Source organism: Rattus norvegicus, chromosome 8, assembly GCF_036323735.1.
Source record: "Rattus norvegicus strain BN/NHsdMcwi chromosome 8, GRCr8, whole genome shotgun sequence".
In the NCBI taxonomy this organism is placed as follows: Eukaryota; Metazoa; Chordata; class Mammalia; order Rodentia; family Muridae; genus Rattus; species Rattus norvegicus.
Window position 1 is genome coordinate 52389039 of NC_086026.1, and position 16483 is coordinate 52405521.

Genomic DNA, 16483 nt, shown 5'->3' on the forward strand with positions numbered 1-16483 from the left:
TTTTTTGGTTCTTTTTTTCGGAGCTGGGGACCGAACCCAGGGCCTTGCGCTTCCTAGGCAAGCGCTCTACCACTGAGCTAAATCCCCAACCCCCGTTTATGTATTTTCTAACTATAAATTTATATTTGCAGCAAAGAATTGCCCTAAAACAAATTAATAAATTTCTTTATGGCTTTTCTACCAGAAACGCTTGACTTATATACTGTAAATATAATGCAGGGTGTCTTGTAAGAGTTTCTCTGCTGAAAGGGGGTTTTGAGTAAATAAGTTTACAGTTCCCTAGTTTAGATTCCCTGTGTGCAACAGTGTTTGAGACAAGGGCTAAGTCAAACCCAAGTCCACCTTGAGCTCACTATCATAGCCAAGGCTGGCTTTGAACTCCTAACTCTGCCTGCCTCAGTCTCCTGAGTGCTATGATTACAGGCATGTGCTGCCATGTCTGGCTTTAAAACGCTTGCCTGCCCTGTTATGTACAAGTATCAGTGCTAGGCACTTGAGACAGCAAAGATAGAATCCAGAGAGACAGAGGCATCCCAGAGACATGCCAGTGTCCGTGGCAGAGGGTCCTGTGCCTGGACACCCGGGAGCTAGAGGCAGGTTTCCTGACTGAGTTGGACCCATAGTTCTTCCTCTGCCTTTAAGGGTGGTCATGGTGGCGTGGGCTTGTAATCCCAGTGCCTGAATTATCAGTAGCTTGGATCATCCTGGTCTACATAGGGAGTGTCAGGCTAACCTGTGCCACAAGGGACCCAATAAACAGACAGGCAAATAAAAGATCAGAGTCTGAGCTACACTGTAGTACTAGGCCCTCTAAAGGCAAGACCCTGCTGTAGACAGGCAGGCAGACAGACAGTATGAAATGACCAGCACCCCCAATCTTTTCCTCCTTTCTTTACACTTCCACACCGGCTGATGTTTCTCTTAAATGCTCCTAGATGAAACAACTAAAAGACAAACAAAAAACCCCACAAAAGGGCTGGAGAGATGGCTCAGTGGTAAGAGCACTGACTGCTCTTCCAGAGGTCCACGTGGTGGCTCACAACCATCTGTAATGAGATCTGGTGTGTCTGAAACAGTTAGAGTATACTTGTATACATAAAATAAATAAATCTTTAAAAAAAAACCAGAAAAACAAAAACGAAAACAAACAAACAAACAAAAAAAAAACCCTTCCACTAAACTTCTTTGGAATTACGAATTTTTACAGAACCCTGCAGCTATGAATACTGAGTCCATGCTCACCTGCAAGTTTGCTTCCACTCAGCAAATGGGCAGTAGGTTAGAGGCTAGACCAAGCTAGCTCTAACTCACAGTAATCCACCTGTCTCCCACTCCCAAGCACACCACCACCCTTGTTTTTTTTTTTATACAAAATATGGACTAATGGGTGAAAGCCAGAGTTTTGGATGGTGCAGGAAATGGTTTTCAATACCTACCAAGGTAGGATGTCAAAGTAGGCGGTATTGGGCAGGAAAGGGTCAGCTCTGACCTGTCAGCAACACATATGGATGTACAGTGACAGGCACATATATTTTTGTGTTGGCAGTTGTTCTTTCACTGAACATTAAATCTCTGATGAGAACCCCCTCAGCTGTCTCTTTGCTGCCCTCCACATGCACTAGCCTTGCACTCCTAGGCTCAACCAACCTTCCTACCTCAGCCTCATGTGTGATTGGTTGTCTGGTTGGTTGGTTTTTCGAGACACTGTTTCCCTGTCCGGCTGTCCTAGAACTAGCTCCGTAGACCAGGATGGCCTGGAACTCACAGAGATCGACCTGTCTTTGCTTCCCAAGGGCTGGGATTAAAAGCGTGTGCCCCCTCACCCCCCGTCTGGCTCTGCTTCACCCTTTTTTAAACTACATCTCTTTGCTTTCAGAAGTAACCACCACCAACAGGACTTCCCCCACGTTATGTCACAGAACAGAATTCTAAATATACACTGCATTCAAACATCAATGGCTCCTGATGGTTTGTGTGTAGGTGTCCCACGTGGGTGTTATTATTATTTGCAACAAATTTTTAATCCCATGATGGCTAATTTTGATTTGCAAATCGATTGGGTTTTGAGACATCTGGGACACTGGCAAGGCACACTGCTGTCTGTGGTAATGTTTCCGGAAGAGGTCACGAGGGCTGAGACCTAAGGAATAAAATCATCTTTTGATAGAATCGTAACATGGTGGCACCGGTGGGGGGTTGGGACTACTTAGGGGAAGGTCTCTGAGGCTATCCGGCCATCACTCCTTCCTGCAAACCCTTTGTAGTTCCCTCTCTGCAACATTGAGAGTTCCTTCACTCTGCCTTGAGCTTCCAGCTGTGATAGACTTCTCTGAACCCATAAGCTAAAATAAATCTCTCCTGCCTCCACGTCTTCTCTCAGGCAGTTTGATCACAGCTATGTGGAAGTAACATAAGTCCAGATCCCTGCTTCTCTTCCGCAGCTGCTACAGCTGTTTCTTCCCCACTGATCGATGTTTATTTGAGGAACCGCCACTATTTACTTTCTGTCATTAAGCTGGGTGACTGGCCGTGGCAGCTTCCAGGGCTGTGATCCCAGCATTTAGGAGGCTGAGGCAGGAGGATTGCAATGAGTGTAAGGTCAATCTGGATAAATAAGGAGCTTGAAACAGCCCGGGCCACAGACTGAGACCCTGCCTCAAAAAACAAACATTGGCAACAAAATCCTGCCACCCACAGACATTAAGCTAGCAAAGGGTTCACTTATAGCTTTCCTATCCTCCAACCATCTCCCTACAGGGAAGACATCTTGTCAAGCCGATATATGCAGTTGTGCAATTATCCCGTGTTAAGCAGCGGTTGCTTTCCATGTAACTAATGACAGAGGAATGGTCAATATTTAGGATATGTGAGATGGATGAGCCTTGGCATCTTCGAGTAACACGACCTGAAATATTCACTATACTCTCTTCCTATAAAGTCAAGAACAGGGGCTGGAGGGATGGCTCAGCGGTTAAGAGCACTGACTGCTCTTCCAGAGGTCTTGAGTTCGATTCCCAGCAACCACATGGTGGTTCACAGACATCTGTCATGGGATACTATGTCCTCTTCTGGTGTGTCTGAAGTCAGCTGCAGTGTACTCACATACGTAAATAAATAAGCATTTATAAAGCGAGGAACAATCTTCTACTCCTCAGCTCCAGAAGCAGGTCTTTCCCACAGGGTAAGAATGTTGAGTTACTTGGGAGCATCCCCAGAACCCATTTCATGTCCCAAATGGAATTATTTCTCCCCCATCCATTTCCACTGACGGTACTCACATCCTCTAACCCCTCACCCCAACCCAAGCACAAAGGCACAAAGCACTCCTCTGAACATCTCTTATTAACAGTGGAATAGTTTATGCCATTGCTGTACAAATATATTTAGAAACAGAGAGATTCCTTTGAGTCTCAACAGTTTCCTGGATATTCAGTCTCTAAAAAACAAAAGGTACCATTTCTGGGATGGCTTTCATGTGACAGTTTTACACACAGACCCACAGAAGGAGACTCCACATACGATGTTCCTCCACAAAGTCTGCAGAACCCCAGCTCACGTGGGAACTCTGTGGGGTGTTCCACACTCTGGTATCCCCCTTCCTTTTCTAACAGAAGATAAAATAATATAGAGACATCTTCAAAATGCACACCTGAGTTAAACATTTCGCTGGGAAATTACACATTAAAGATGAACGGTCATAGTGCAGAGTAGGAAAGGACTATGTACAAGAAAGTGGCCACAGTGTGTGTACTTCTCTGTGGCCAGGAGCAAGGAGAGGGGACAGGACAAGAAAACCCACAGAGAACAGAAAAAAAACAAGTGTTCTTGAACTTGGGAACATGTGGGCAACAAAAGAGTACACGTGAATGGAGCAACATGGCCAGAGGGGAGCTTAGCCATTTGTAGAGAGGAAGGGACTTTGTAGGACCTAAGGATAGACAGGTTTTGTTGTAGAAAAGGGAGTAAGGGCTAAAAGAAAGTTGGGCAAAAATGGAGATGCTGTAAGAAAACTGTGCTAATTTAACAAAATAAGGCTTTGGTAGAGACACGAGATTTCAGTCTTCTCATAGAATTTGGATCAGTTCAGGATTGTGGCTGAGGTCAGAGTCAAAACCATAATCTACCCTTCTTGCAGTTTGGCACAACGAGCAAAAGGCTGTCCCAGAATCCCACCGGTGAGCTGAAAACTAACAATGGCAGAATGCCCTTTCTCCAATAGGTGAAGCCATCATGTGAGCATGAAGCGGGTCACGGGTGAGCACGGTAAACTCCCAGCGGGGTGATCAAGAGCCCAAGGCAAGAGTGTGGCCTTTGGTCACAGCTTGGTTCTCTGGAAGCTCTGGATCCAGGAGAAGGCAAGATTGTGGGTTTGCTCTTCAGCAGCGGCCATTTCTCCCGCTCCGAGTCTCAAAGTGTCTGTCCATACGTGGAAGGTGTGGCCGCTCTTCCTCCTGGTGGGAACCAGGGGCCAGGTGGAACGGGAGGAAGTTTTTGGTCTCAGTGGAGGTAGGCGGGATGGTTCCAACGGTACCATGACCTGGAAGGAAGAGCAACACGGGCCAGACTCTGAGTTATAAACCTGACAGGGAAGACAAGGAATGGGGAGATGAGAGCTAGACAGGTGGGCAGGGGGATGCTTAAGGGGTGAGGGAAACATCCCGGAAAACAGTGATAGCTATATGAACTTGTGAATTTTATGGTATATGAACTGTATTTTCACTATTAAACTACTAAACTTATTTGGGTCCCCTCACCCCCAGAAATTCTGACTTTCTAGGTTATGAGACATCTAGATGACAGATGCCTTGCTGACCTCACTGGATTTGGACAAGTGGATCCATCTCAAGTGCATAATCTATCACTCAACTTGGTTTGTCTGTGTGCTTAAGAGATGGTCTCTCGGACTGGAGAGATGGCTCAGTGGTTAAGAGCACTGGCTGCTCTTCCAGAGGACCGGAGTTCAATTCCCAGCAACCACATGGTGGCTCACAACCATCTGTAATGGGATCTGATGCTCTCCTCCAGCATGCAGGTGTATATGCAGCTAGAACATTCAAATATATTAGATAAATAAAGAAATCTTCAAAATAAAAAAGAGAGACAGTCTCTCGACAGGCAATGGTGGTATAAGCTTTGACCCCTAATACTTGGGAGGCAGAGACAGGCGTATCTCTGAGTTAAGGCTAGTCTGGTCTAGAGAGCAAGTTTCAGGACACCCAGGGATACACAGAGAAACCCTGTCTCGGAAACAACAACAACACAAAAAACAAAACAAAACAAGACAGGATCTCATTATGTTTAAAACAGGCTGCCTCCAAACTCATGGTCTTTCTATCTTAGTCTTCTGTATGTCTTAGCCTCCTATATGCTGGGATTCCAAGTGTACCACCATGACCTATTTCTTCTTCTTTTTCTTTTAATGTATGTGTGTATATCTGTGTGGCAATTGGACTAAGTTTGGCCCCTATAGACTCATGTGTTTGAATGCTTGGCCCATGGCCCATAGAGAACAGCACCATTAGGAGGTGTGGCCTTGTTGGAGTAGGTGTGCCCTTTTTGGAGTAGGTGTGGCCTTGTTGAGGTAGGTGTGGCCTTGTTGAGGTAGGTGTGGCCTTGTTGAGGTAGGTGTGGCCTTGTTGAGGTAGGTGTGGCCTTGTTGAGGTAGGTGTGGCCTTGTTGAGGTAGGTGTGGCCTTGTTGGAGGAAGTGTGTCACTGTAGGACTGGGCTTTGAGATCTCCTGTGCTCAAGCTCTGCCCAGTGTGGCACAGAGTCTCCTTCTGCTGCCTTGCGTTGAAGATGTAGAAACTCTCAGCTCCTTCTCCAGCACCATGCCTGCCTAGACCCTGCCATGTTTCCCACCATGATAACAAACTAAATCTCTGAACTGTGAACCAGTCCCAATTAAATGTTTTCCTTTATAAGAGTTGCCTTGGTCTCTGTGAAGCAAAAAAAAAAAAAAAAAAAAACCCTAAGATAATCTATGTGCACACATACGGAGGCCAGAGGTCAACCTTGGGTGTGATCTTTAGGAATGCTGCCCTCTTTATTTGAGATAAGCTCTCTCAGTGGCCGGGAACTCAGAGGCTTCTCTCCTCACTCCTACCCCAGCCCTTGGATTACAAGCACACTGCCACACCTGACTGGAGTTCTGGAGTTCAGACTTAGTCTTCATGCTTGCAAGACACCCCACTTTACCAGCTGGACTGTCTGCCCAGCCCCCACGCCTGCACCTGGGAAGGTTCTCGCTGCGTCCATACTAAGGACACTTTTTCCAGTAGTTTAGCCACTTTGGGAGCTAAGGCCCGTTACACCTGCTGACTCCCAGGTTTAACTGGGAGACAGGGCTCCGGCAGCACCTCTTTGTCTCCCTGTACCAGCCACACCTAAAGGCCAGAGTTGGTCAATGCCTGAGCTCCAGACGCAGGTCAGAATGTCCTCTGACTGCAGTTCCTCGTATGCAGGGCTCCTGAGCCCAGCGAAGGACCTGATCGTTTTTCACGTGAGCATTTGGAAATTTCCACCATCGAGGTGAGGATGGAAATTTTGGCTTTGTTGACATCAGCCCTTGCCAGGACTGCTCACTGGTGACAGCTCCTCTTTAAACCCTGGGGGTTGCAGTCCAGCCTCCCTCCTCCATCCATCCCCACTGCTACCCTACTTTCTGTTTCCAGTTCTCGCCTATGGCACTGGTCCAGCGCCTCACGTGCCCCCGAGCCTGCCAGATGCCTCCTCACTTCCTTCTACTTACCCTGAGGAGTTAAAGGCGGCGGAGGAGGGGTTCATTGCTGCTTTGGAGTTATTTTGAGATGCCGTGGGGCTGCTGGCATGGAGTCCTGAGCCGGGAGACGAGGGCCTGCTGTTGTTCCCAGGGGAACAGGATGACGTTACTAAGGACAAAGGGAGACAAAAACAAGGCCAAAATAATGCTGCTGGGTCTGGGGACCTTTGTGACACAGCCCTTCCAACACATCATTTCCTGATGTAATCCCCACAGGGCACCCTGCCTCCACCCGTCTGTCCACCGTCCACCATGCGAATAGCAAGGCCCACCCGTCAGCCCATCTTTGGTGGGGCCCTCTCTTTTCAAGTCCTCTCTGCAGCCCAGGCCCTCAGAGTAGTGTGGCTGGTTCTGGCAGTCCACGACTTGCCAAATGCAGAGGACAGATGCCAAAAATCATCCTACTGTGGGACACACCCTGGGCGTGAGGGGAAAGGTGTGTGAAGCCTAGGAAAGGAAGAGGCACGGGGAAAGCAAACCTGAGAGCAGAGCGACCTGCCAGAACCCCACATTCTCTGACTGCACAAAGAAAGGGGACCCTCGCCTCCTCTGGGCCTGCCCTGACCCACACCAACCTCATTTTTATCCTCTGTAAAACGCTGGCCTTAGAATAAATAGGTATTCCTTGAGTTGAGAATTCCAACATGTGTTTCATGGACAGAGTGTCATATATTTTACTATTCAAACTGAGGTTTGAAAAAAATAAATAGGACATGTTGAGGTTTACCCTACCATTTGTGGCAGATGTTAGCAATCCTAGAGACCATCTGGGCACTGGCCCACCCTACTAAACTCTGAAACACTACAGGTGCTTATGGAAAAACAGACCCCTGGAAATGTGTTCAAAACCCTGTCTTCCTCCAGCTTTCAGTAGAGCTCATTTTGGAATGCACTGTACACCCTGAGTACTAAGCTATGGGGCAGTTAAAATAAAAACAAACACCTGTTTAATCTTTGCTTACAAGCGTTTCCCAAACTTACGTGACCTTGGAGCCCTGTTCTCTTCTATTCTGAGTTTTGATGTCTTTCAAGACACACAGAAGGAATGCTAGCTTAGGTTGGGTGTTTTCGGTTGGTTTGTTTTGTTTCTTTTGAGACAGGGTTTCTTTAGGTAGGCTCTGGCTGTCCTGGAACTCGCTTTGTGAACCAAACTGGCCTTGAACACCTGCCTCTGTCTCTCAAGGGCTGGGATTAAAGGTGTGTCCACCACTCCCTGGTTCTTTCAGTTTTGATATGGTATTTAGATTAATTCTCGTGGTGTCTGGCAACCTTATTTGAAAGCTCACCTGTTCCAGGCATGGTGCTGTGGACAGGAGGGACTGAGAGGGAGCCCAGAGACCCTGAGGGAGAGACCTGAAAAAAAAAAAAAAAAAAAACAAGAGAGGCCTGTGAATGTCCGAATGTCCATGCGACATCTTCTCTCAGGACACTGGGCTAAAGGCTGCAGAGAGCAGTGTGCCTTCCTTGATGATCTCCTACTCCAAAGTTTTCACCTCGTACTCCGTAGGAAGACCTGTGGACTAGGATATACCAGACCCACTTCCGGCCTGCTGCAGAAGCTCTCTGGTACAGACATAGACCATTCCCCCTTCTGCTGAGGCCCCTGGCAAAGTTTCTCTGGTACTGCCAGGCTGAAGGCTTGTCTGGGTGCCCTGGTGGTGAGAGGAGCAAGCCAATGAGGTCCTTGTTCTGGAAGATGCTGGGGCTGCCTGCTCCATTTCTACTTTCAGTGCTCGAGAGACTGAGGCAGGGGATGGCTGTCAGTTCTGCGTCAGCTAGGGATACATAGCAAAACCCTGTGGTGTGTGTGTGTGTGTGTGTGTGTGTGTGTGTGTGTGTGCGCGCGCGCGCGCACGCACACATATAAACACGCATGTATGTGAGAGACAGAGACAGAGACAGACAGACAGAGACAGAGAGAGACTTAAAGTGCTTGATTCTCAAGCCTGAGGACCAGAGTTCAGGTGTCCAGCACCCATGGAAAAGCTAGGTGTAACAGTCACAGCCTGTAATCCCATGCTGGGAAGATGAAGACAAGAGCATCGAATGTAGCCAAACCAGGGAGCACCAGACTCAATGAAAGAACTTATCTCAAAAAAAAACAAGATTTGAAGCAATTGAGGAAGATGTCCAACATCGACTGCTTCCCCCCACAACTCACACGCGCACACACACACACACACACACACACACACAGACACACACTCACACACTCACACACACACTCAGATACACACACTCATACACACACACACTCACACACACTCACACAGAAGATAATACACTTTAACCTCCCCGTTCGGGAACCTACCCCTCACCATGATTAGCCCAGAATCATAAGGAGCAGACAGATATTGGTGTGAGATCTGGCTCTGTCACTCACCATCTGCGTACTATGAGTAAGTTACCAACCCCAGGGAGACTTGGTTTTCTCAGCTGTGAAACAGCAGCAGCGCCTCCCTGATATTTCTTTAATTAAGATTTAATGAGATAATGTCCATAAAACTTCCAACCCTGTGACTGGCAAAGAACACCAGCTTGTTCAATGCTGGCTCCCTCATTCCCTGAAGAAAGGGCTATGGGCTCCTGCTTATCCCGAGGTGCGCTTTTAGCTCCACTTTTGAGCTGAGGTCTGCAGGATTTTAACTCTTTTGACTTTTTTCATGTTGACAAGGAACCTCTGAGCTGCATCTCCATAGGACACCGATGTAGACGCTCCACTTAGGGAGCTGCCATCTGCTGCGGTCCTCCCCTCCTCTGGGACAGCCCCTCCAACAGGATGTAGCGTGTTCTCGGTTCCTAACTCATTAGCGACCCTCCTCCATGCTGCCACTGACCTTTTACAATGCGCTTGCCCAGTGGGCAGGGCTGTGAGAGGTAGAGGCAGGAGGGGGACAGTTTGGGAGGAGCAGCAGAGTGGTGAGAGATGCTATCAATCACCTCACCTCTCCTCCCAGATGCCACACCCAAGAAATTGGTTGTTTTCAAGTAGATAATAAGGTAGGCAGTCACTGTCATTAGCTCCTACCATTTCCAGGTAAAGACAGGCTATGCATATGTAAACATGTATATGGACAGCCCCTTACTTTAAACATATTTTTACATGTGGTAGCAAAATGGTGCCAAACTGATCTGTGCAATCATTCCTGGTGTGTGTGTGTGTGTGTGTGTGTGTGTGTGTGTGTGTGTGTATGTGTGTTGCTGTGACAGAGCCTATGTTCTTGTGCATGCTAAGCAGGTGTTATATCATTGAGCAACATACAACTTCCAAAACCCTTTAGAATTTTGTTCATTTTAAGATTTTATTTTTAAACATGTGTATATGTGCATGTGACCGCAATACCCATAGAGGCCAGAAGGGGACCTTGGATCCCCTGCAGCAGATACACGGGAGCAGAAGTGGGTGTTGGAAACTGAACCCAGGCCCTCTGTAAGAGAACTATGAGCCCTTAACCACTGAGCCATCTCTCCAGCACCAGCCCTTATTAATCTACTTTTCTAACTCAACTATCTTGAGATTGCTTTGGATCAGATACAAAGGACACCGGTTTTTATTCCATCAAGACTCGAGGATAGAAGCTGGAGAGGTGGCTCAGTGGTTAAGAGCACTGTCTGCTCTTCCAGAGGTCCTGGGTTCAATTCCCAGCAACCACATGATGGCTCACAACCATCTATACTGGGATCTGATGCCCTCTTCGGGCATGCAGGTGTTCATGCAGATAGAGCACTCATATACGTACATATATACACACACACATACACATGCACACACATACATACATACATACATATATACATACATCTTTTTTTAAAAAGGCAGGAAGAAAAAGACAAGATTAGAACACATTCTCTTCCCTCTTGTGATATCTAGTGTGGAACTTTGTTTTCCAGACATGGTATGGCCATTTTTATGTTGAAAATTCTTGTCTTTTCAAAAAGATTTATTTAGATTATGTGTATGGGTATATTTTGCCTCCATGTATGTCTGTGCACCATGTGAATGCCTGGTGCCTGCAGAGGCCAGAAGACAACATAGGATGCTCTAGATAGTTTTAAGCTGCTGTGTGAGCGCTGGGAATCAAACCTGGATTCCTCTGACGACATCCAGGGCTGTTAACTGCTAAGCCACCTTCACAGCCCCAGCTTGGGGTTCTTTAACAGCATTTCTCACAGGCTGTTCCCTGTGCCTGCAGAACGACTCTGGCTAACTCACCATGTCCTTCAACCAAATCATGGGCTCCCCACTTGTGGCTGCTATGCTGACTTGAGTGCCTTTTATCCTCATTCCCACAATGCTTGTGTGGGACTCCTGCCCAGCTCTCCACACATACTTGGTTCTACTTCTTGCTTTCTTAGGCTCTTCCTCCTCTGGTTCTTGCTTTCAATCGGCTGATGTTACCCGGGTTTCCGTAACGAAGCTTCTCCTCCCTCGGGACTTCAACTGCCACCCCTATGCTTATGCTTGTGACACCACCAATCCATGTCTCCATCCCGGCTTCTCTCCTGATCTCTGTATCCATCATTCCAAGTCTCTGGGGCAGTCCCACTTAGGTGTCCTGCAGGCCTATATCATGATGATGCATAGAAGTGGAATACTACCTTTGCCCACTCCAAAACCAGCTGATCCTGTTTGCTTGGTCCACACATACTGCTACCGTCTACCCAACCAGACCAGCTTGAACACTCTGAGTCATCGCAAGGATTCTGCCCCCATCGCTCTCCCTGCCCTGAGCCAGCTTTCAGTTTACTAACTGAGGCCTTTAGTTTATGGTTTTGTTTGTTTGTTTCTGAGATAGAGCCTCGTGGAGCTCAAACTGGTCCGTCATTTCCTAAGTCACCAAGGATGATCATGAACTTCTGTTCCACCTCCCTTGTGCTGAGATTATACATCGGGGCTGAGGATGGAACCCAGGGCCTCACACGTAGCAGGCGAGCATTCTATCAACCACATTACACCTGTGACCCTGTGTCTCTTGACACTCTTCTCTATCAACTACCCATCGATCAGTCCACTTTTCGACATTCCTGGGCACGGAACCTGTGGTTCCCTGAATGCGCTGTACACTTCTCCCCACCTCGCTGCCCTTCCGTCTCCCCTGGAGACAGTCCCACCCCACATTTACCTGCCTCTTGCAGACTCAATTCAGGCATTAATGACCTCCTTGGGGGAGCCTTCCTAGCTACCCTCCCCAAGGTGTGTCAGCTGCTGCTGCTAAGTTGCTTAGAGACCCTGCTGTTTACCTCTTGTTTGCTTGTGTGTGTGTCCTCTGCTTGACACAGAGGTCCTCTTGGACTGGAAATAAAGGGTATTTATCCTTCTCTCTCCAGTACTTGACAGGAACACCAACATAGAGTAGGCCCGGGACTATGTGGGATGGGGGAAGGGTATCCACAATGTGGTAGTTGTTAAGTCATTGCTGTATCTTACCTAGCCTGCAGCCACCCAGGAATGCTAGAAGACTAGAGGACATCATTCTTTCCAGCTCTTCTACCACAATGTTCCTAAAGATGGAGAACTCCACATTGGCAAACCAGGTCCCATCTCTTTCTGACCCTTTCTAATTCTCAAACCTCCGTGTCTCCCTAGAACTTCGAGATATTCTCACTGAGTCTTACTTGGCTTTGCCCTGGAAGACCAGAGGCCGAGACTTTCTTTTTTTAATGATTTATTTGTGTATATGAGTACATTGTCCGCTATCTTCAGACACACCAGAAGAGGGCACCGGATCCCATTACAGATGGCTGTGAGCCACCATGTGATTCCTGGAAATTGAACTCAGGATCTCTGGAAGAGCAGTCAGTGCTCCTAACTACTGAGCCATCTCTCCAGGCCAGAGGCTAAGACTTAACCCTAACTAGGCACTGCCTCTTGAGTACCTAGTCAACACATCTAACATTCTGGCTGTCCTGGAACCTACCACATATACCAGGCCGGTCTCGAACTCATGGAGACCAGCCTGCCTCTCTACCTCCTGAGTTCTGAGATTAAAGGTGTGTGCCACCATGTCCAGCTCAATAATTTTTATAAAAGGGCAGTGTCAATAATATGCATGGTGGCCCATGTCTGTAATTTTAGTTCTCGGGTAGCTCAGTTGATAAGAGTGTTTGCCTAGCATGTGGGAAGTCCTGGGTTCCATAGCTCACATGAGAGAAACCATGTGTGGTGATACATACCTATACTACCTATAAACATGGGAGGTAGATAGAGGTCACTCTTGGCTATATAGTGAGCTTAAGGCTAGCCTGGGCTACATGGGACCCTGTACCATAAAACAAACAAAACAAAATCAACAAAGCCACCCAGAAAAAACATGGCAGTGCCTTCCTGCCTGCTGTCCTGCTTTTGAGTCTGAGTCATTAGCATGTCTTGTTGGTTTCACGGCTGAGAAATATACAGATCCAGCAAGTTCACGCTCATCACCATGGCTACCATGCTCCAAGCCTCCTCTACTCTCAGCTTGATGGTTGTCTCCTGACTGGTCTCCTGCTTCCCATGTTGTTCTCTGCCTAGCAGCCCATGTCCCAGTACAGACTTATACATCTAGGCTTCTCCAATTCCTTCCTACTCCAGTCAGCTGAAGTCCTGGGTCCTCTCATTGAATTCCAAGACCCTGGGGAATCTGCTCCCCACTACTTCTCTGAAGTCACCTGCTTTTGGCCCCTTTTGCATAGACTTCCTTGCTGGTCCCACCAGCTTGAATACTCTGCCGCCTAGATAGACCCATATTTCATCCCCGTACGAAGTTTACATTTTTCATTCAAATACCACCTAATCAGTCGGGCTATCTCCAGTCTCCTGTTCAAAAGGCGCAAATGTCCCAGTCACGTTGTGCACCTTTACGCATGTTTGTAAAAATTGGATTACGTTTTAATTACTTTACATACGTGTATGATTTTGTGAGCTCCACCATAGCATGTGTAACGGTAACAGGGCAACTTTTGGGAACTGGTTCTCTCCTTCCTATGGGCGTCTCAGAGATGGAAAATGGGTCATCAGGTTGGGCAGCAAGCACCCTTCCAGGCTATGCTATCTCAACAGCCCCCTTCCACCCATGTTTAATCTCCGTATCATGCATTTTTATAAGTTGAATCCACTTGTTTATTCGTGCACAGAATCTCCCCTCCCCAGTAACTACCACTCTCTAGGACGGAAGACTCTCGGCCTTCAGGTACCAGTCCACCAAGTGTTTGGCAATCAGTCTGGCACCAAGCCACTTACCAGCCGGGAGTTGTAGATGGGCGGCTTGACAGGTGTGGCCACAGGGCAGTTGATTCTCTTCTCCTTTTGGCGTCGATTGCAGAACCAGACTCTTACCACTTCCTTCTCCATGGACAACTGCTCCGCAATCATGGAAATCTCTTCCGAGCTGGGTTTAGGGTTCTTTAGGGACAAAGGGATAGGGTGTGGTCAGGAGACAGAAACAGGCTCAGGAATTGCAGGTGAGGGTCAGATGTTCCAAACACAAAGAATTGAATACACGGGTCAAAGGCCTTAGACCAAGGGTGGAATACTGGCTTTATCCCATGTCTACTGAGTGTCTTTAGAAATCTGCTTTACCTCTGCACCTCAGTCTTCCCATATATGGAATGAGACAACCAGCTAGCACGTCAGACTGTGGGTTAAGCATGTGTATAGCGTCAAGCGCAGGGCTGGTACGGGAGAGAGGATACAAGAGATAGGTCTCTTCCTGTACTCCTTGCCTAGTGAGTAGTTCCTCTGGAAGGCCTCCACAGGTGAATTATGAAGGGCAGCTGGGCTCCTTGGGAAAAACACATCCCCCTGAGTCCTTCCTCATAACCTCTCCCTTCACATCTCTTAGAAAACGAGGAGGCTGGAACTCTCAGGCCTACCACGTTCTGAGCTGCAGGCAATATGATGTCATCACTCTGTCCTTCTGACCTGCCACCCAGTCTGTGGCTTGAGCCCCTCTCCCTCAGCCCGGCATCCTCCTTTAACTAAACTAAGAAACCTAAAAAGATGGGAAGCTCAACTCCAGTCATCGAGCTAGCAGGATGCAGCCATGGAGTGGCATCCCCAAGCCAGACTCATTGGTAGACCTGCTCCAGGGTAGCAATCTTAGCAGCCAGAACCTCCAAAGCTGGATTGAGGAGTTTTCAGTATCCAGGGAGGCTCTAGGGACTGCTACCTGAAGGATCTCTACAGAGGCTCTCAGTAGTCACCTGGATATCCCGCTTCTCACCCTCAGCTCCCGTGAGGCCCACAGTTTGCATGCACTCCCTCAAGAATACGCTTTTGCTGTTCTTAAGCGTCCAAAATCTATGGCTCAAAGATGTAATTTAGAACATGGAAAGATTTGAAAACTTTTAGTTAAAAAAAGACATGAATGCATGTTTTAAAAATGACTTTAAAAAAATAAAAGTTTAATTGTTGGGGGAAGGCGGGGAGATTGTGCACTATAACCACCAGAGTGAAAGTGGGTAAGGAAAAAGGAACCCAAGCAAGTGCTTTTGGAAGGCACTGTGAGCTGGGGACGGTGGCAGAGGCCCAAGCATAGTCCTAACACTTGGCGAAGGACTCAGGAGGAGCGCTATGAGCTTGAGGCTAGCCTGGGCTACATAATGGGTTCTATACAGGTTGGTCTGGGCAAACTCCAGTGTGAGACTAGATCTTTAAACAGCAAAGGCAAACAAGACAGACAAGCAGGAGGCAAAACAAAAACAAAACAAAAGACCATGGGTTCTTTTTTCCTTTCTCCTTCTCTCTGTGCTTCCCAAATGGTTGACAATGGGCATTTACTACATCTTTTACTAAAGCTGAAACCCTTTTCAAAAAATGTAATGCTTATGTGTTCATACACCATGGCAAAGGTGTGTGGAGGTCAGAGGGCAACTTGCAGGAACTGGTTCTCTCCTTCCACCATGTTCTCCCAGGGATTGAACGTAGGTCATCAGGCTTGGCTATAAGCACCTTTCCTCCTCACTGAGTCCTCTTGCAAGCTCTTAATTATACTTTTAAGTTGAAAAGTAAAATTTGCTTCAAAAAAGACAGAGACTTATATAATGCTCTGACTTCTTTCTCCCATTGCCTCAAATATATAGATCCCAACACACACACACACACACACACACACATACACACACACCCCACACATAAACCACACACACACACACTGTGTCCCATTCTTGAATCTTGCAGTGAGAAAGACAAGGAGCCCCAAATAAATATCAGAGAAAGTGGAAGAGTTTTCTGGAACTTTGGGAGGTTAGCCTTCCTGGGCTCTCAGAGTAGAAGGGTGACTTGGCGCCTTCCCAGGGAGGTGGAGGATAGGGGAGTAGTGCTTAGGGTCTTGGACCGAGCCCAGCTTCCTGCACAGGTGGGACCTGCTCAAGCCCACCCATTCCCACCCAAGGATGCTGCTCACATCTTGAAATCGCTTCTCCAAAGTCAGGCGGATGTTGGTCTCGATGCTGGTCCGTTTCTTCCTCTTCCTGCCAAATACTTCGCTGAGAGTGGGGTACGAGCTGGGAGTGCTTGCTGAAGGGTCTGACGGGGAGGACTCTGGAGAGAGGAGCAAATGAAGCTCAGAGATGGAGATGTGTGGCTGCTCTAGCCTGCCAGAGCAAACCTGAGATTTATTAGTCCTTCCCATGGATCCTGCCCTGACTCCAGCAGATAATCCAAAATGGACTATGTGCTGTACTATATATGCTTGGTCCAGGGAGTGGCACTATTAAAAGATGTG

At 47.6% G+C, this 16483-nt stretch overlaps 1 protein-coding gene across 2 annotated transcripts in view; it reads right to left on the reverse strand.

Annotated features, from left to right (window-relative positions):
- Positions 1-3324: 3324 nt before the first annotated feature.
- The window catches only part of Pou2f3 (POU class 2 homeobox 3), an 82394-nt gene continuing 69235 nt past the window's right edge, over positions 3325-16483 (reverse strand). Inside the window, exons 9-13 of one of the 2 annotated variants that reach the window (XM_039080706.2) lie at positions 16163-16299; positions 13999-14160; positions 8066-8132; positions 6750-6888; positions 3325-4537 (exon numbers count right to left, since the gene is read on the reverse strand). In XM_039080706.2, the coding sequence (XP_038936634.1) occupies positions 4498-4537; positions 6750-6888; positions 8066-8132; positions 13999-14160; positions 16163-16299 (545 nt within the window). In that variant the 3' untranslated portion in view covers positions 3325-4497. The remainder of the gene's footprint in view (positions 4538-6749; positions 6889-8065; positions 8133-13998; positions 14161-16162; positions 16300-16483) is intronic. The other variant, NM_001105745.1, reaches the window with a different exon arrangement.